The sequence below is a fragment of the Pan paniscus genome, chromosome 6, assembly GCF_029289425.2.
Source record: "Pan paniscus chromosome 6, NHGRI_mPanPan1-v2.0_pri, whole genome shotgun sequence".
In the NCBI taxonomy this organism is placed as follows: domain Eukaryota; kingdom Metazoa; phylum Chordata; class Mammalia; order Primates; family Hominidae; genus Pan; species Pan paniscus.
The window spans coordinates 53,089,921-53,110,141 of record NC_073255.2 but is presented as its reverse complement, the minus strand read 5'-3'; the positions used below and the strand labels follow the sequence as shown (position 1 = coordinate 53,110,141).

The 20,221-nt window shown below is 39.1% G+C and overlaps 1 protein-coding gene across 2 annotated transcripts in view; it reads right to left on the bottom strand.

Annotated features, from left to right (window-relative positions):
• The window catches only part of ABCA13 (ATP binding cassette subfamily A member 13), a 513,749-nt gene that overhangs the window by 450,389 nt on the left and 43,139 nt on the right, over positions 1-20,221 (bottom strand). For both annotated transcript variants that reach the window (XM_063606228.1, XM_003805826.7), the window contains exons 4-8: positions 14,648-14,799; positions 12,861-12,889; positions 7,113-7,276; positions 4,577-4,707; positions 353-486 (exon numbers count right to left, since the gene is read on the bottom strand). In XM_063606228.1, coding sequence (XP_063462298.1) covers positions 353-486; positions 4,577-4,707; positions 7,113-7,276; positions 12,861-12,889; positions 14,648-14,799 — 610 coding nt within the window. The remainder of the gene's footprint in view (positions 1-352; positions 487-4,576; positions 4,708-7,112; positions 7,277-12,860; positions 12,890-14,647; positions 14,800-20,221) is intronic.

Below are 20,221 nucleotides of genomic sequence, written 5' to 3'. Positions count from 1 at the left end.
ACAGCTGGTGCACCATCTTCCTACCTGGACCCCACTAGCGCTATCTTCAGAATCTCACACCCTCACTTGACCTGGCCTCTCCCACTGCTAGTTCCCAGAGCAATCAAGTGTCATATTATTTCTAAGCTGCCTTTCCATTCTGGGATAAAACTACATGGTAAGAAGAAAGAGACACTTCTAGAAAAGCTGGAGACAGTAGGGGTCTCTTCTGTGTAAGGAGCTCGGGTTTTGGCCGAACTCTCCTGTCTGGCTGCCTCTCCCGTGGCACCCGCTCACCCTGCCCCAGCAGCATGCTCTAGATCCAGTCTCCAGGAAAGACCCAGCGGTGTGAGAAGCAGTCAAGCATGTGTACCTCCTTTAGTTCAGCTGAAGAGTTCAGGATCTGTTCCGTGTGAAGATCATCAAAGCCAAACTGGGATTTGAGATCATACTGGACTTTCTGTGGATCCCACACTATATTCTGCATGGACAGGTGGTAAACTGGCTCTGTTGGAACAACAAAAGATTTACACCAGCAGTTGTTTGAATATTTTGATATGTCTAATGTAATCCAGAAAAAAAATACCTTTTTTCACCTCTAAAGGAAGAGCAAATGAAGACCAAACACCATTGGGGCATCAAATAGAAAAAGCAAACAGAATAAACACTTGCTGCTATAGAGAGAATGGTGAAGTGTCCCATGCTCCCTGACACAAATGGTTGCAACATTTCCAGAAGATAATTTTAAAACACATTTCAAGAGCTTTATAAAATTCAAGTCATTGAACCCAATAATTCCACTTCTAAAAGTCTTTCTCAAGAAGCTTAATCAGATATCTGAGCAAAAATTAAGGTACGACAATATTTTATTGGTTCTATACTGATAAAATATTGAAAACCAGTTAAGTGTCTAGTATCCAGGGAAAGGATAAATTATAGTATATCCATAGCATAAAATACTATGGAGTCTTTAAAACTGTATTCTCAATAATTATTTGAAGTCATAAGAAAAAGTTCCCCTAACTCAAGTTATCAACATATAAAATTCATGAGCTACCCAAAAAACCCATGGCACTATCTAGAAGTGACACATTCAAAATATAAATCGAAGACCCCCAAGGTATGACAAAATCTCTGGGGAGTATGCCTCAGCAACTGCAAACATAAAAACATATAAATTTCTAGGTATGTTTGAACCTTGAACCTTCATTTAGAAATTAGATTGTTAGATTGTTTCAGATCATGATGATTCAACACCCATTGACTGAGCCCCTTCACCTGCCAGCCACTGATAAGCCATTTTCACATGCATTATCTCATAGGATCCTTATAATTGCAGTGAGGTCTACAAAAAAAAGCACAATCCATGACATTCACAAAGACAGACCAAGTCAATGGGGACTTCAGGAAGGTATTAAAGATGGGGAAAATCCCAGAAATACAAGATTTTTTGTTTCCAGTCTGATTGCCTTTACATGGCATCATGGGAGGAAAAAAGATTGGTGTGTGAGATTAAAACCAGCATTTATTGTATGTTGAAGAGGTACTAGGACCTAGACTAAGAATATACCATGGGAGGTCTCACTTAGTCCTCCAACAACACTATGAGGTAGGTGCTGTAATTATCCCCTTTTTCTTAGAGTCCCTCTTGTTAGATTAAGCCTCTGATTCAAACCCAAATGATCTGGCTTCCAAAGCTGAGCTGTAACTATTAATCTCTACTGGTCTCAGAAGGTATTAGAATTACTCACAGAGTTCCAGAAAGGAGAGAAAAAATAGTGACATCAGTGTAGCATACTTATAAAAGTATAAAATCTTTCTCAAAAAGTGAAAGACAACTTGGATTCAGAAATTTGTTGCTAAACAACAGAGAATTCAGAATGTGTAGATTAACAGTTTCAGTGCATAACATAATTGGACCAGTAGCCTAAAGCCACATGAGGCCACTCATCCCTTCCTCTTCACATTGGAATTGGCTCATCAGGCAAAAGAATTTTTCTTGGAGACAAGAGACATGAAGACAATTTTTAGTTACCTCTCAAAGTATGTTTTGTAATAGTGTTCCTTAGCTTTGACTCGCTGGAGAGTTAATAGAAAATTGTTTATTTTAATTACATTCTTAACGGTAATTACATTTTCAATTGTAAGGCAAATTTGTTGTTGTAATTTGGATGATGTACAAAAACTTGAGCTTCTAAATGAGTTTGTTAAATTAAGGTCACTGGGAAGATTTCGATGAGGTGTTTTATTCATCTCGCACCCCACCTCTGGGTTTTGTTCTCAGCATAAGAAATAGTTCCCAGTGGAACTAACCTAACCTGAAAATGGAGTTAAACATTAATGAGCTAGCTTTTCTCTTACAGAAAGCTAAAAAAAAAAAAAAAAAAAAAAAAAAAAAAAAAAAAAAATTTCCATGTGGGTCTCACTGTGCTGAGTCACAAGCAACAAGAAGAAAGAAGCAACAGGTGGAAAGGTGGAATTTGGGGCCATAGAGGGTTTCATGTTAGTTTGCTCCATGAAGCAGCAAAATTCTGAATGGGATTGTAGAAATCTCTGTGTATAACAATCTCATTGCACAATAGTTCAGGGTTGGGCGCAGTGGCTCACGCCTGTAATCCCAGCACTTTGGGAGGCCGAGGAGGGCAGATCACCTGATGTCAGGAGTTTGAGACCAGCCTGGCCAACATGGTGAAACCATGTCTCTACTAAAAATACAAAAATTAGCCAGGTGTGGTGATGCACGCCTGTAGTCCCAGCTACTTGGTTGGCTGAGGCAGGAGAATTGCTTGAACCCAGGAGGCAGAGGTTGCAATGAGCCGAGATCTCACTGCTGCACTCCAGCCTGGGCAAAAGAGCGAGACTCCATCTCTAATAATAATAATAATAATAGTTCAGGAGACTGAGACCTCAGGAGAAAGTGGCTGATGGAAGACTTGCTCCCAGGATCCTGAACCCCAGAACTACCTGCCTCCAATCCACTCCTCACACCTGCCCAGGAGTGTCTTTCTATAATGCAGATCTAATTCTACTGCTCCCATGGCCACTCGTGTTTTAGCCGGGGCTCCTTTCTATGCCACCCCCTGCTACTGCCCACTGTACCTCAGACACACTGAATGTCAAACATTCACAGCTCTCAGCAAGCCCAAGTATCTCACACAGTCTTCTCTCTTCCTGGAAATGCTCCCTCATCTCTTTGATAAACTCCAACTCACCCTTCAAAACTCCTCCTTGAAGTTTTTCCTGAAGCGGATGTCAGATCCTTACTCTGTGGTCTTTGTTTTTTGTTTGTTTGTTTTTTATTATTGACATATCTCTCTCCTTTACTAAACATGACTTCCTTGAAAGTAAGAACTATGCCTTTTTTTTTTTTTTAACTTTAAGTTCAGGGATACAAGTGCAGAATGTGCAGGTTTATTACATAGGTACACATGTTCCATGGTGATTTGCTGCACCTATCAACCCATCATCTAGGTTTTAAGACCCGCATGCATTAGCTATTTGTCCTAATGCTCTCCCTCCCCTCTCCCCCGACCCGACGACTGGACCTGGTGTGTGTTGTTCCCCTCCCTGTGTCCATGCATTCTCATTGAAGAACTATGTCTTATTCAGCTTTTTATTCCCACTGTCTGGGGAAGTGTTTGGCTCATAGGAAGTGCTCATTGTTTATTCAACGAGAGAATGAATAAATAAATGAACAGATGAATGGGTTGGTGGGTTGGTGAGTAGATGAATGGGGAGGTAGATGGATGGATAGATGAATGGATGAGTGAGTGCATGGATGGATGGATGGATGGATGGATGGATGGATGGATGGATTAATGGACAAATAGATGGATAGATGGATGGATTAATGGACAAATAGATGGATAGATGTATAAAGAGGTTGATGAGTTGTTTAGTGGGTGAATGGGTAGGCAGATGGATGGATGGATGAATGGATGTGTGGGTGGATGGATGGACAGATGAACAGATAAATGGGAGGATGAATTCCAACTTTGTTGTTCTCTCACTGTATTTCCCTTAGAGAAATAGCCAAAGATAGAAAAATAGAGAAAAGAAGGGAATTAAAAGTAAAATGCTCAGACTCAATTGTCAATTCAGGAAATAATAATATCCTGGATCAAGAAAAGAGCTATATAATTCCATTCCCTCCCCTGTGGTAGGGCTGCTTATTTAGTTAGGGACTCTGTAAGTCCACATCAACCTGCCTCCTCTTACTAGCTTTGCCATTTTTAAAATATTTCCTCCTAATAGGAGCTTAGAGAGAGGAAAGATTAAAATCACAGAGCTAGTGATAGGTCTAATATTAGATGAAATAAAGTCAAAGAATTTTAAAATCAGTTATTTTTAACTTAAAAATATCATTTATATTAGCAATGACTGCAGAATTTCAACAGTGGTAGAAAGTCAAATTCAGTTTCGAGTTCCAAATTTGTATTCTATTTTTGTCTTGTATTAACAGAAACAATTGATACTTTTTTGAATTTGAAATTTTAATTAAATCATTTTGAACATCATTTTAGCTCTATGTCAACTGTCAATGAATTTAAGTAGTTAAATGTTTTGAAATATAGCAATAGCTACAAGGCACCCATACCGGTGACTGCTACTCCATGTTGCTGCAGAAATGTCAGTGTCGAAATGGTCACATTCAGTACAAGTTCAGAAACCTGGGAAAAAGTTTGGTTGAGTGGAAGCCAATCTAAATCTTCTAGGGATATTAAGGAACTAGAACCAAAACAAAACAAAAAGCAATATGAGTGGGTAGTTAGCAAAACAAGTAGCATCAATTCTAGGTTTACATACATCCCGTGGACTGGGCCCCTAGTGCTGTTGCAAGATGTGGCTGGACCATTTACATGTCAGCATTCTTTGTGGCTTTAATGTGACCCTAACTCCCTGAACTAGTAACTAAATGTAAGAGGTAAGGTCTTCTCTTGAAACACTTGAGAACTTAGGCCATCTTCCACTCTGCCTTTGACACAGAACTCAAGTTTGCATTGGCTCTGCCTTAGGTGTTATTTTATACGCAGCCTTGATTCTTCCTGCCATAGGGCAGCTGATGAGGCCAGCCAGGGTGCAAAGGGCTGCTATGTTAGAAAAGCAAATGAACAGTCAGCCTGGCTGCTTCAAGTTCAGATAATCAGTCTAATATTTGGGGGACAATACCATGTACCTCAATCCTCCACCCGGTCTTAACCTATGGATCTGAATAGGTCAAGGGTTAATCAGTGGCTGTTAAACTGTTTCAAAGAACAAGGAGCTTTGGGGAGGGAGACTCTACATATACATATTAATTTTATTTTTAAAATATTAATATTTTATTTTATAAACAAATATGCTTAAATTTGTAGATTAGAAAATCCACTCAACAGAAGTTGGAATATATCTGCATTTTAGCAACATGAGACCAACACAATCATAAGCTGTGCTTCCAAACAGATTATTTCCTTGTAGATTTTCATCAAGAAAAATCTTTTATGACAACTTTGTGTATTGAGGCGTATCCCAGGATTATAAGATATATCACTGAAACCTGGTACCACTTGCAAATACTTCTATGAATGCAGATTTTCTTGATATCATGCCACTGAAGCCAAATATGGAAATACAATTTATACTGAAGCTGATACGGTTCAACAACTGTCATCAATATCTTCTCATTTGAAATTTTGCGTCTCTCAGAATAGCCAGATTATTTTCATTGTTCACTGCTAACACAGTCAGAGCTTCGGGCAAGAATACAAAGGGAGGCATTTCAAATATGTTCAAATATTTAAGTTATAAATCAAGCTCACTAACTATCAAAATATGTTCCATTTTCCTACATTGACAAATAGATCTTCATAACAACTTGGAAAGCTACATTCAAATTTAGAATTTTCTGATCCTCAGAGTTACGCACCAGAATGTGGGAGTTTGGGGAGCACCTGTCCCTGGCCCCAACCTTCAGCCCACTCCTCCCCTATGTGCTCCCCACCCTCAGCTTGGTCTGTACCTCAAGGGGCCTCAGTGCACATAGGTAGGTCCTCCAGCCTACAAAGCCCAACAGCACCCGTGCCTCCCACCCCACACTCCTGCCAATGGCTGCAGCCATCCCTAGAATACCCTTGGGCTGCAGGAGCCACAGTCCAGTGGTAAGACTTGCCCTCAGAAGGAGGGGCCAGAAAAGAGGCTTGACCATGCTCTGGTCATTAAATTAGGGAACTCCAGGGTGAGAGGGAATCAGGGTGTGTGGGCTCCGTGGACACATCCCCTTCACCCCATGGGCATTCTAAGCCATGAGCAGAGGCACAGTCCAGGGAAAGCCAGAGCGGGGACCTCCCCAAAGCACAGGCCCCAGGACAGGGCCCTTTTTGTTGTAGCTTAAGGGTAATGTGGCTCTCACCAATGGCAGATAGAATAAGTAACAGTTAAAAAACAGAGAAGAATATAAACCTTTGCTAATGAAAAATAATAAAACCCATTATTCATACAATGAGTTTACACAAAATAATTCAATTGGTTATAAAAGAGGGCCATGCTGATTAAGGCATAAGAAGCCCACCACAGGAAGGGATGCTCCCAAAGGTCACCCCAGGTAACATGGGGGGTCAAATCCAGCATAGGAGACCAATGTCCAGCTAACTGAATTACACAACTGAAGCAACTGAGCTTATCAGTTCTGAATGCTATATTGGGCAACTATGGCATAATTTCTTAAGAAATTAGTTGAAATTATTATATTCAAGCCTATCTCTAATAGTGAAAAACTCAGAAACAACCAAAAATCCAATGCCAAATTTATTAAGTAAATTACGGTATATAGTACTTTACCAGAATGATATATGCTGCAGCCATTAAAACTGGCCATTTATAAACTATAACAACATATGAAATATTAAAATATGGCGCTGACTTTTTTAAATCAGGGAGCACACGCACGCTCTGAACAACATCACTGCCTGTATATAAAATATGTACACAGACAGATGAGGGCCGTTCATGGAGGTGCAGAAGCTCCTCTTGTTTCAAGGTAACATTATTGTGAGGTTTTTTTAAATCCAACAATTAGTAATTTTTATTTCCCATTTTAAAAATAAGTTAAAAAAACAACATATTGATACTTAGTTATGTTTTTCTTTTTCACTCACTTCAAAATGGTCTGGAGAAGGTTCACTGCAACATCCATGCCATCTTCCACATGATCACGGCTTGTGTGTAGTCTCGGCAGTAAAAGTAGAAAATCCCAGATATGAGGCTGCTGATGGAGGCTTTCCAGTTTCAATATTACCTCCTCGGTCTTATTGAGATCCATCTGATGGGAAAAAAAATATACCAAAAGTTTCCCTCTGGAGTTTTATTAATAAAGTAAATGAGACAGACAGATGCTACAAAGGTGCAAAATTGTAGACATTCTCCTAGTAAAAACTCACACTTAATATATCACTACATTGAACAGATTTGCCAATCTGTTGAACACAATGTTAAAACTATTCTGTGCAGTTGGAGGATTTTTTTAATGGCTTAAAAATATGGACAAGGAGAGAAAAAATATGGATGGGGTAAGAAGAAAAAGAAGGCCGATTTTTGTGACAAGCTGTACCAACTTCTACAGTTTTTGAAGCAACGAAGTCTGTGACACAGATCCTGGATAAGAATGTAATGATCTATTCTTTACATGTAAATGATAAAGAAAAGAGAGTAATTCAAATATGAACAAGAAAACCCAATATTTCACTGAGCACTGATGGCTTGATCAGAAGGCAAATGCAGCTGGCCCATAGTATAGAGCCTTTGGATTTCTCTAGATACCCGAGGCTTTCTTATTATATGCCAAGAATGGCTAAGTGCAAAAATAGAAGGAACGTGGGTCTCCAGTGCCTCACTGAGCCCGCATGCTCTCCCTAGGTGGAAAAACACCCCAATGCTCCATGACATCCCAGTAACAACTACCCCACACTCTGTGATCCAAGCTCCGCAGTTGCTGGTTCTCTTCTTGCTGCCTAGTTCCCATTTCTTCAATAAAAGTGAGTCCTGCATTTTAGACCACTCATAAAAGTCACAGCATTTATCTTTCAGATGAGATAGAGTTAAAACAAACCAACAGAAAAAGAAGCATTCTCCAGAGGTCCAGCTACTCCAAACGAGACACACTCCCTCTTCCTCACACCACTCTCAGTGTAATGAAAAGAGGGTCTCAGAACTCAGCAGGGTCCTGGGAAGCTCCCAGAATGAGCTGTTTCCATTTCTGGAGGATTCTGGCTTCTAGCACACTACCATGCTTTTCGGCATGACTTCAGCCACCATTCTCAGTAATTTCCATATCTAATGATCCTCAAATCCCCTCTGTTACTTTATCTCCCTTCCATCCAATGATATTTTCTTCCACCTGCTTGAATCACCCGTTTCTCTGGTCAAAATCTTCATTTTGTTTTCATTATCAATAGCTACAACTTTATGCACCTCACTCTTCGATGACCAACCCCACTCCTTTTCTACAGTTCCCCAACTCTAATGACTCTTTGGCCCTACCAGGCCCCACATTCCATTCTGCCAACACCTCTTTCTTGTCCCCATTGCCCTCGTGCCCCTGGTCCATCCCTGGATGATCTTTCCCTTGAGTACCCACTCAACTCTCTTCTCTTCTCACAATCTATCATATATTCCACTGGCAAAAGAAAAAAAAAATCTATCCCCAGCCAAATTCAGTGCTTCAGTCCTCAGGCTGAGCTCAGCCCTCCTGCTCTCCCACCCCTCAAGAGCATCATCCAGCAATTCTCCTCCCTTTTCCCCTCTATTGGTTCATTCCTATCAGCATGTTATTATCTGCCATCTTAAAAAACACAAGCTGTTCCTGCCATAAGTACAAAACCCAAATACAATCACGAACAGATATCAGACAACCCCAAAATTGAGATAGGTAGTCTACAAAATAAGTGATCTATTCAAAAATAATGATGAAATAAAAACAAAGACCGTTCCAGAACAAAGGAAACTAAAGACAGGACAACTGAATGCAATACATGATCCAAGATTTTCTTTTGCTGTTAAGGACATTATTAGAACAATTGGCAAATCTGGAAAAAGTCTATAGGTTAAATAATTCTATTGTATTAGTGTTAATTTTCTGATTCTAATAATTGTACTGTGGTTATGTTCAAGAATGACCTTGTTTTTCAGAAGTACACAGTGAAGTACAGTCAGCCTTTCGTATCTGTGTGTTAGGCATCCTTGGATTCAATAAACCATCGATTGAAAAAATTTAGGGAAAAAAATGGATGGTTCCATCTGTGCTGAACAGGGAGAGAGGGAGGGAAGAAAGGAGAGAGGAAAGATGGAAGGCAGGGAGGGAGGGAGGGAAGGAAGGAAGTAAAGAAGGAAGCAAAGAAGGAAGGAAGGAAGGAAGGAAGGAAGGAAGGAAGGAAGGAAGGAAGGAAGGAAGGAAGGCAGGCAGGCACACATGCATGGTGATTAACGCCTATAATCCCAGTATTTAGGGAGGCTGAGGCCAGAGGATGGCTTGAGCCCATGAGTCTGAAGCTCAATGACAGAGCATTTTTTGTCTCTAAAAAAAAATAATAATAATAAAGAAGGAAAATAAATCCATATCTCCTGTCTCCGTTTAGGTTCCCCTGCAACAAGGACTTGTATATAGGTGGCTTATTTGGGAGATGGTCCCAGGAAGAAGGAGCTGAGGAGGTGGAAAGAATGAGACAGGAAAGAGGGAAAAGTCAATGCAGCCATCAAGGACCTGCACAGACCACGCTGGCTTGAATCCTCAAAGCCTCTCAGGAACAAAGGTACTGCCCAGAGTTGAACCATTGCTGGGGGAAGTTGGACCAACCTTCCCCAGTTGCCCAGGACTGAGATGTTTTCTGGAACAAGGGACTCTCAGTCCCAGGCAATGTGAGTCTGGTGGTCACCCCAGCTGTGGGTTGCAATGGGGTTGTTAGCTCCCCTGCCCTCTCAAGCTGAACTGACTTCAGGGAAGAACAGAAAGCAAAATACTCTCAGCATGTGTTTGACATGGGGCCCTGACCAGGAGTCTGAGCTCTCGGGGAACTGTCCATCTTAGCTGGGGAGAAATTAGAGAGCCAGCAGGGTGGGAACAGACAGCAAAGGCCTCTGCAATGCCCAGCAGCTTCCACCCCATACTTCACTGCTTCACAGCCTACCATCTTGAGTCATATACACTCTCTGTCTCCACTTACTTGCCCCCATTCTCTCTCTCTCTCTCTTTTTTTTTTTTTTTTTTTTTGAGACCGAGTCTTGCTCTGTCACCCAGGCTGGAGTGCAGTGGCACAATCTCAGGTCACTGCAACCTCCGCCTCCCAGGTTCAAGCAATTCTCCTGCCTCAGCCTCTCGAGTAGCTGGGATTACAGGCACCTGCCATTACGCGCCTGGATCATTCTTGTATTTTTAGTAGAGAAGTGGTTTCACCACGTTGGCCAGGCTGGTCTTGAACTCCTGACTTTAGGTGATTGGACCGCCTCAGCCTCCCAAAGTGCTAGGATTACAGGCATGAGCCACCGAGCCCAGAGTGCCCCCACTCTCTTTTAAACCCACTCCAGTCAGGCTTTTACCCTCATCATTCCATCAGAGCCTTTCTTGTCAACATCACCAATGAACTCCATGCTGCTAATCCCAGTGGCACTTCTCCATCCTCTTCTTAAATGATCAATCAGCCACACTTGAGACAATGGATCATCCCCATCTCCTAGAAAATTGCCTTCCTGGGCTTCCACAACACCCCACATTCTCACCTTCCTCCTCCTTGCCTGATACTCTTTTTCAAATGCAAGTGCTCAGCCCTCTTTCTCTGCTCTGTCTACACACTCTCCCTTGATGAGTTTGAAGTCTCATTTATGCACCAACACTTTCTAAATTGATATATCCAGCCAAGAGAGTTTATCTCAGCTCCAAACTGGAAACTCCCACAACCTCCTTGGCAATGCCACTTGGATATCTCACTGACATCCCCCAAATCAATTTCTGATTTCCCTTTATACCCTCTCCTCCTCTCCCCTCAGAAAAACCTGTTTCAGTCTTTCCCCACCTCAGTAAATGGCCACTCCATTTTTCCAATTACTGAGGTCAAACCACATAGAGTCATCTTTGATTCTTCTCTTTCTCTCATAACCTACCTCACATTCATCAACAGAGCCTACTGATTTTACCTCCAAAATATATCAAAACCACCCTCACATCTCACTACCTCCCTCACTAACTGTGCGTCTGTTCTAAAATACCTCCATTTAATGTTGCATAGAAGGATGAGCTGATTCCCTACGTGGGCTCCCACTTCCGCTCTGGCTACCGTCGGTCTCTGCTTGACACAATGTCCAAAGAAATCCTCCGAAAACATAACTCAAGTCCCACCATTCCTCTGCTCAGATTATTCAGATAGCCATTTCACTCTCAGTGAAAATCAAATGGTATAACATCTTTATCAGAATTCTATAATAAAAAAGCAACATAGAACTCTTTCATTGTAACAAATCTTTTTTCCTTCAATTCTTTGCACCGAAATGTTTTTACATCGCAAACATATGATGGATATGATACTGTCCTCTGCTTTTTACACTTGATCTAATAACATACTCATTTTCCACATACCATACTTACTATTAAGTGACTGTACTAAGAAGGCCATCAAGGTCAACTTATCTTACTTTGGGAAATTTGAATTATCCATCATTATCAATGAACATTTTATGCATACAGCTTTTTATTTCCCTTGTATTATACATAACATTAATTTTCAGAACAATTACGGAGCAAGAAAATCAAGTTGCTTTTCCAAAAATTATTATATCTTTTTTTATTGTCACAACCATATGAGATTACATCAGTAAGCTACAACATCACAAGCATCAGGTATTATAATTTCTTTTTTAAATGCTAATTTAATCATTAAAGTGATGGTTTATTCTATTTTTAAGTTCTTTCATTATTTGTAAGATTTTGAGTGTGTGTCCCATATTTTCCTTTTGACCTGGTGCATCAGAAATCTCCAAGTTAAGATGAGTGTTTGTTCAATATTCTTTGCTAGTGTCATTATTTAATGGATGCACTGACATTCTTGCTTCATTCCAATCCATTAGCTGGCCCCTATTCTTTTACTTTTCTCCTAATGGTTTTATGGCATATTTTTTTGAGCTGTCTAAATCTTTCTTAGAATTAAACAGATACAGACACATATGCTTCTGTTAATACAATGTTACTACAAAGTCCTGTAGAGTCAGTCAGTGTCTGGTGCTGCAATATGAGCAAGGAAGAATTTTTAATATTGTCAGGGTTGCACCTTAACTTGAGGCTTATCAACCGGACTACTGATGTTCTGGGTCAGATGATTCTTTGTTGTAGAAGCTGTCTTGTGCTTTGTAAGATTCTTAGCGACATCTCTGGCCTCAACCCACTAGAGGTTAATATTACCCTCCCCACTGGTCCACAGTTATGACAACCAAAAATATGTCCAGACATTGACAAATATCCTTTGGAGGTCAAAATCCCCGCTGTTGATAACTATTTCCTTAACTGAGGGCTTCGTGCCTCAAGGGAGTCACCGCTTATGTGCCAAGCACAAATCTCAGACCATCCCTGGGATCAGATAAACTATGTACCCATCTTACAAAGCAACTCTGTGGATCGCCCACCACCTGCTGGCCTCAGGTTTCACCTCTGCTTTTCACAGACCCAGAGCCTTGCTTCAGAAAATTCAAACTTGTCTTTTAGCCCATATCTACAAAGACCTTGGCTCTCTCAAATCCAGCTTCTATACAATTGTTATACAAGTCATTAGAAATAATCTTTGAAAATGTAAACTTAAAAACAGTGTTGTAAACTTAACCATTCTGTCTCTGAAGACTAATTTTCAAACTATTGTTAAGATACTTACTGTAAAAAAACTGGAACCATAAGAAGAATCTATAATAAAGAAGGTTTAAGAGATATTAGTTCAATCATCAATGAAAAAGCACATGCTAAATGCCTACTTTTAATTCTAAAGTCAAATGGAGTATCCAAGAGCCCTGGCCCAAAAATCAAATACACCAAAACTGAAGAATAAATCTATCTTCATAAGATTTATCTGAAGAAAGCTATCACCATAGATTTCCAAATCTAAGTATATTCATGGAAAAAATTTAACTGGTAAACCAAATTTCAACAATTTGCCAAAGGGTATTGTATTATTTCATTAGTATCTAATTTCACTGGGCATTGCAAAAATTCAGGATAGGAGAGAGGGAATAAATGAAAATTTTTTAAAAAAGAAAAAAATGAAGGAAAAACTTGAAGAGAAAAAAGTGAAATTATAATTTTTCAGATTATTTTAAGTTACATATATCACAGAAAATGGCTCAAATAATAGAAAACTAGAAATAAAGTGGGAACTTCATCTCAAAAAAATTTAATTCTTCTTTAAATAGCATGTTAAAAACCTCATTTGAAAATCAAATTTTATAAAAGTAGAATGATCCCAAAATAGAGTGTAATATAAGAACTCCATCATTTGGTGTTTGGAACCATTCTGGTCTATTTTGATACATTTTGGGTCCATTGTGAAATCAGCTTTCAGGCAGGCCATGGCCAGCCCTGCCCCATCCTGGACAAAGGTGCTATTTTGTCTCTTAAAAATACCACATAATGCCATCTGCCTTGGGAAGCCCATTCTTCATGTTTCTGCCAAACTCTTTATTTCGTGGTTTTGTATACACTCCATGAAGAAAGAAAAAATTACATAGGAATTATAGTTGGAGCTATATACTTAGGATTATCAGATTTAGCAAATTTAAAATAGAACACATCCAGTTAAATTTCAATTTCAGATTAGAAATAAATTATTTCTTACCCAAGTATGTAACACTTGGGACATACATATATTAACAAATTTTTATTATTTAAATTTCAAATTTAACTGAATGCCCCCATTTATTAACAAATATCACAATAGGCAATGACTCAGGGATGTGAAGAGAGGCAACTGGCTGCCTATTTCTGAGGTGCAAACTTATCCATTTGTAAGCAAAACTCTCTAAGATCTTTATCCATCCTAACTTTCCCTACTATAGATTTATAAATAAGATGAAGCCATTTATAATGTGGATGTTCTTTATAATAAACAGAAATTACTTTTGTTTAGGGAATAATCCACCCCAATAATCCAAAAGGTTTGTAATCAAAGTAAATAAATCATCCAAGGCCAGTCTTAAAGGGTTACTAACATGGAAAAGACCAATCCAAATATACAAGAAGGAGGAAATGAATTGGGAATGTGTGTGTGTGTGTGTGTGTGTGTGTGTGTGTTTGGGGAAGGTGGGGACAGATTTTAAAAACAGAATAAGAGAAAGCAAGAAAGGAAGACAACAGCCGAAGAGTGTAAAGGAGTAGGCAGGGTGGTGAGAAGGTAACTGTGGAGACAAAGTCAGGATGGGCTGCAGCCCTCTGAAGGTTATGCAGTGTGTGCACTGCACAAGGTGCCTTCCCAGGGGGTTGAAGAGAGAGAATCCAGCTCCACCCTCCACAACCGTCTGCAGGTGCTGGCCTCATCCATCAAAGACTCACTATGAAAGTTTAGCACAGGCAGGAGTTGAGCATTTAGCATTCTGGGTTCTCATAGCCTCCACAGCTCTCCTTAAGCTATGTCCAGGTAGGTAGTGTCACAGTTATGAGAGGTTTACTTGCCTGGAGTGTTGGATCGTTCTACCCGAAGTCTTTTTAAGTTTTTTGCCTTGTCCATCATTCCATGAATTTCCTCTGCCAGGTCTTGTATCTCTTTTAAAAAGGCCAGGTTGTTGACTTTCTTGGGGTCAGCTGCAGTTTGGAACCTAGACAAACTTTAAACAGAATAAATACTGCAAGTGAAACTCTTTAACAAGAATAAGTTTCCTTGGCATTTTTTTAAGATTCTTGATACCAAATTGCTTTCAATTAAACTTGTACCAACTTACACTCTCATCATCTACCCTGAGAGCCCATTTCACCTGACCCTCATCCAAAAGAGAAATCATTATTTAAAAAATCTTCACAAATTTAAAATTAGAAAATTGTTTTCATTCTCTGTATTATCTGAAAGCTTAGCCATTTTATGTTTATAAGCCATTTTTTAAATTTATTTAACACATATTATACAGCATGCCCTGCACACGGTGCTTGGAATAAATACATCAGTGAACAGTACGGACATGATATGATCTGTGCATGAGGAGGAGACAGAGATAATTACGGAGAATGTTTTAGTTTTTTAATTCCATGCCTTTATTTTACAAATTAGAGAACATAGTGAAAATGAATTAACAGTTGTCAACATGCATATCTACCATGAAAAAATAACAAAGCTTACATCACAAAGAGTTACAGTAAATCTCTTCCACAAATATTATCACTTAATTCTTACAACCTATAATGAAGTCCGAGCAGGTTCAACATTTACTGATGAATAAAATAAATTCAATGCCTTTCAAGTCAGCTATTTAGAGATGAGGAAATGTGGCCCAGACAATCAAAGTGAATTTGCTAAAAGCAAGCAGAATGTTTGCAGCAAAGCTAGGTCTGGAGCCCAGAGAACTGAGCACTTGCTTAGAGGACCTTCTACTACAGGTGGTTGCTACGTACACTCAACAGAAATCTCACCTGTTTTTGTTTTGTTTTGCTTTGCTTTAAAAAAAAAAATGTAGAGAGAGGATCTTGCTATATCGCCCAGGCTGATCTTGAACTCCTGGCCTCAAGTGATCCTCCCACTTTGGCCTTCCAAAGTATGGGATTACAGGCATGAACCACCATGACCAGCCAGAAATCCTACCTTTTAAGTGTGGCCTTCAACTTGAGTGGATCAGAATTTCAAAAGTATAACAAGAAATTACTTCTCTGCTGAGGCCTCATATTAAAGGCTAAAAATGACCTCTGAAAGCTATGAACCATGATTCAAACTCTGCTGCCTCACCCACACATGAGATTCGCCTGGGAAACCATAGAATTATCAGATTATAGAAACTGATGCAATTCAAGATGAGTTTCCTCTGTAATAATGAGCAGGTTTTACGTTCTTTTTCTAGTTATTATCTCAAAAGTACCTCAATTTGTCCTTAAGACCAAATTAGGAACTATCATTAACATGAGAAACGTTTATAGCAGAAAAATACATAGAAAACCCTGATTAAATGTTAATTTGTGTGTGTGAGAGAGAGACAGGGTGAATTCCAGAGCAGCAGGGAAATCCCAGAGCTGTAATAGGATTTGGGTGGAGAGCAGTTTCCTCCTTTCTGAGTACAGGTCTTTATTGAGACTTTTATCAGGTAATGCTTGACCTGCCAGGCTAGGAAAAGACTTGCAAAGGGAAGGGGATAAAAGAGATTACAGTGGGGAGATCAAGAGAAGGCCACTGGGCAGAGATGACGGAACTTTCCCAGCCCTCAGACTGACACTGAGAATCACCCCTTCAAAGGGCCAGGAACCAATGCTGCACCTAGAGACATCCTTGCAATTCTGTGAAGGACCCACTTGAGGTTGTCAGAAGTACATGGGGCCTTGGAAATCATTATTCAGGTCCCTTCCTCAGTTTGAAGATGAGAAAACTTAGACCCAATGAGAGCTCCCTTGGAGTCAAAATGTTTTTAAAGCAGTGTCACACTTGGGAGATTATCTTTAAAATAAGATCAAAATATTACCCACCTAATAGGGTGGTGTGAGGATCATCCAGCACCCAGCACTGTGTAAATAAGCAGGAAGAGAAGCGGCAGTGGTGAGACTAACACTGAGATATGTGCGTTTTCAGCATAAGGACTACAAGAATAAGCAAGGAATGTGAAGCAATATGATTATTCTTTCTATTACAATTTTTGTTAATTTTTGCTTAGACAAACAGGGCAAATTGTTATCAAATGAGAATTATCTCTAAACAAATCCAAAGGCAGAAGTAATTCTCCTAAGAAGGCTGTTATGGCTGACTCACATTACTGCTCCCATTCATCTGAGCCAGAGAGGAAGGATTTGAGGACAGTACTAGGTCAACTCCATAACTTTGCACTTGTGAATTGTGCCACAGTAAATACACAAGAGCAGGTATCTTTTTAATACAATGATTTATATTCCTTTGTATAGACATCCAGTAATGAAATTGCTGTAAAGAGTGGTAGTTCTATTCTTAGTTCTTTGAGAAATCAAAATGTTTAAAACAATACCAAAAAATATTAACTACTTATTTAATGAAATATACATAGAACTGAGAGCTACAAAAACATTCCTGAGAGAAATTCAAGAAAGCTTAAAATAAATGGAGAGCTATATCATGCTCATGGATTGGATGATTCAATGTTTTTAAAATGTTAATTCTCTCCAAACTAATCTATAGATAGAAGGTAAACCTTTAGGACAACTGCATATCCACATGCAAAAGAATGAAGTTGTATCCCTTCCTCACACCATACACAAATGTCCACTCAAAATGGATAATAGACTAAAATGTAAAAGCTAAACTGTAAAACTCAGAAGAAAACATAGCAGGAAATCCTTATGATTGAAGGTTAGGCTGAGCATTTTAGATATGACACCAAAAGCACAAACAACAAAAGAAAAAAATAGATAAGTTGGACTTCATGAAACTTAAAAACTTTTACTTCAAAAACACAATCACAAAGTGGAAAGATAACCCAGAAAATGGGGGGGAAAGATGTGGAAATCATGTATCTAATAAGGGACTTGTCTGTAAAATATATGAAGAATTCTTACAACTTTATAATAAAAAGACAAATAATCCAATTTAAAATGGGCAAAAGATTTGAATAGACATTTCTCCAAGGAAGATATACAAATGGCCAAAAACTACATAAAAAGATTGTCAACATCATAAACCGCTAGGGAAATGTGAATCAAAATCACAATGGGATAACTCCTTATATCCACCTAGATGGCTACAATCTAAAGAACAGAAATATAAGTATTGGTGAGAATGTGGAGTAATTGAATCTTTCTACCACTGATGATGGGAGAGCAAAATGGTAGAGCCACGCTGAAAAACAATCTGACAATTTCTCAAAATGTTAGACGTAGAGCTATCATATGACCTAGCATATACTCAAGAGAAACAAAAACATACATTTATTTTAAAACTTGCACATGAATATTCCAGCATTATTCATAATAGGCTAAAAGTGGAAACAACTCAAATGTACTTCAACAGAGGAAAAGATAAAGAAAATCTCCTGTATCTCTACAAGGGAATATTAGTTGATCATCAGTTTTAAAATGAAGGATTTTAGATGCTACAACATAAATGAACCTTAAAAACATTGTGCTAAGTGAAAGAAGGCAGTCACCAAACAAAGCCTATAACTTATACAAATTCTATATGTAGGAAATGTCCCGAATAGTAAAATCTGTCGAGACAGAAAGTAGTTTAGTTGTATGCCCAGGGTTAGGCGTGGGGGAGATTGGGAGGAAATGAGAAGTGTATGCTAATACATTCAGATTTTCTTGTCAGGTTGGTGAAATTTTTCTAAAATTAACTGTGATGATGGTTGCCCAGCTCTGTGAATATACTAACAATTATTGAATTGCGTACAGGCCTACCTTGTTTTATTATGCTTCACTTTATTGTGCTTCACAGATACTGTGTTTTTCACAAATTGAAAGTTCATGGCAACCCTGCACTGAGCAAGTCTATCAATGCCATTTCTCCAACAGCATGTGCTCACTTTATGCCTCTGTGTCACATTTTGGTAATCCTCACAAAACATTTTAAGTCTTCATTATTATTATATCTGCTATTGTGTTCTGTAATCAGTGATCTTTGACATTACTATCATAATTGCTTGGGGATGCTACAAACCATGCCCATATAAGATGGAGAACTCAATCAATAAATATTGTGTGTATTCTGACTGCTCCACTGGTTGGCCATTCCCCCATCTCTCTTCCTCTCCTCGGGCCTTCCTGTTGCCTGAGACACAATGATATTGAAATTAGGCTAATTAATAACCCTACAATGACCTCTAATTGTTTGAGTGAAAGGAAGAGTCACATGTCTGTCACTTTAAATCAAAAGCTAGAATTATTAGAATTACTATTATTATTATTAGAGACAGAGTCTCACTCTTGTCGCCCAGGCTGGAGTGCAGTGGCACAATCTCAGCTCACTGCAACCTCCACCTCCCATGTTTATTAATGATTAGGAATTATTAAGTTCAGTGAGGAAAGCACATTAAAAGCTGAGATGGGCTGAAAGCTAGGACTTTTTCACCAAGCAGTTAATAAATGCAACTAACAGTTAATGAAGTTGTGAATGCAAAGAAAAAGTTCTTAAAGAAAATGAAAAGTGCCACTCCAGTGAAAACACAAATGATAAGAAAGTGACATGGAAAAAGTTTTAGAGGTCTGGATAGATCAAATCAGCCACAACATTTCCTTAAGCCAAAGTCTAATCCAGAGAAAGTTCCTAATTCTCTTCAGTTCTGTGAAGGCTGAGAGAGGTGAGGAAGCTGCAGAAGGAAAGTTTGAAGTTAGCAGAGGTTGGTTCATGAGGTTTCAGGAAAGAAGCCGTCTCCATTACATAAAAGTGCAAGGTGAAGATATAAGCATTGATATAGAAGCTGAAGCAAGTTCTCCAGAAGATCTAGCTAAAACAATTGGTGTACGTGTCTACACTAAACAACAGATTTTCAATGCAGATGAAACAGCCTTGCATTGGAAGATGCTATCTAGGACTTTCATTAACTAGAGAGGAGAAGTCAATGCCTGCCTTCAAAGTCTCAAAGGACAGGCTGACTCTCTTGTTAGGGGCCAACACAGCTGGTGACCTTAAGTTGAAGCCAGTGTTTATTTACCATTCCAAAAATCCTAGGGCCCTTAAGAATTATGCTAAATCAACTGTGTCTGTGCTCTATAAATGGAACATCAAAGCTTAGATGGCAGCACCTCTGTTTACAGCATGTTTTATTGTATATTTTAAACTCACTGTCAAAACCTACTGCTCAGAAAAAAATGTTGTTTTCAAAATACCACTGCTCATTGACCATGCGGCCAGTCATCCAAGAGTTCCAATGAAGATGTACAAGGAGATTAATGTTTTCACGCCTGCTAACAAACATCCAGTCTGCAGCATGTGGAGCAAGAAGTAACTTCAAATTTCAAATCTTATTATTTAAGAAATGAATTTCATAAAGCTATAGAGTCATAGATAGTGATTCAAATTTACGGATGATTTTGAGTGGGTTCCAGACTTTAGTGGAGAAAGTAACTGCAGATGTGATGGAAATAGCAAAA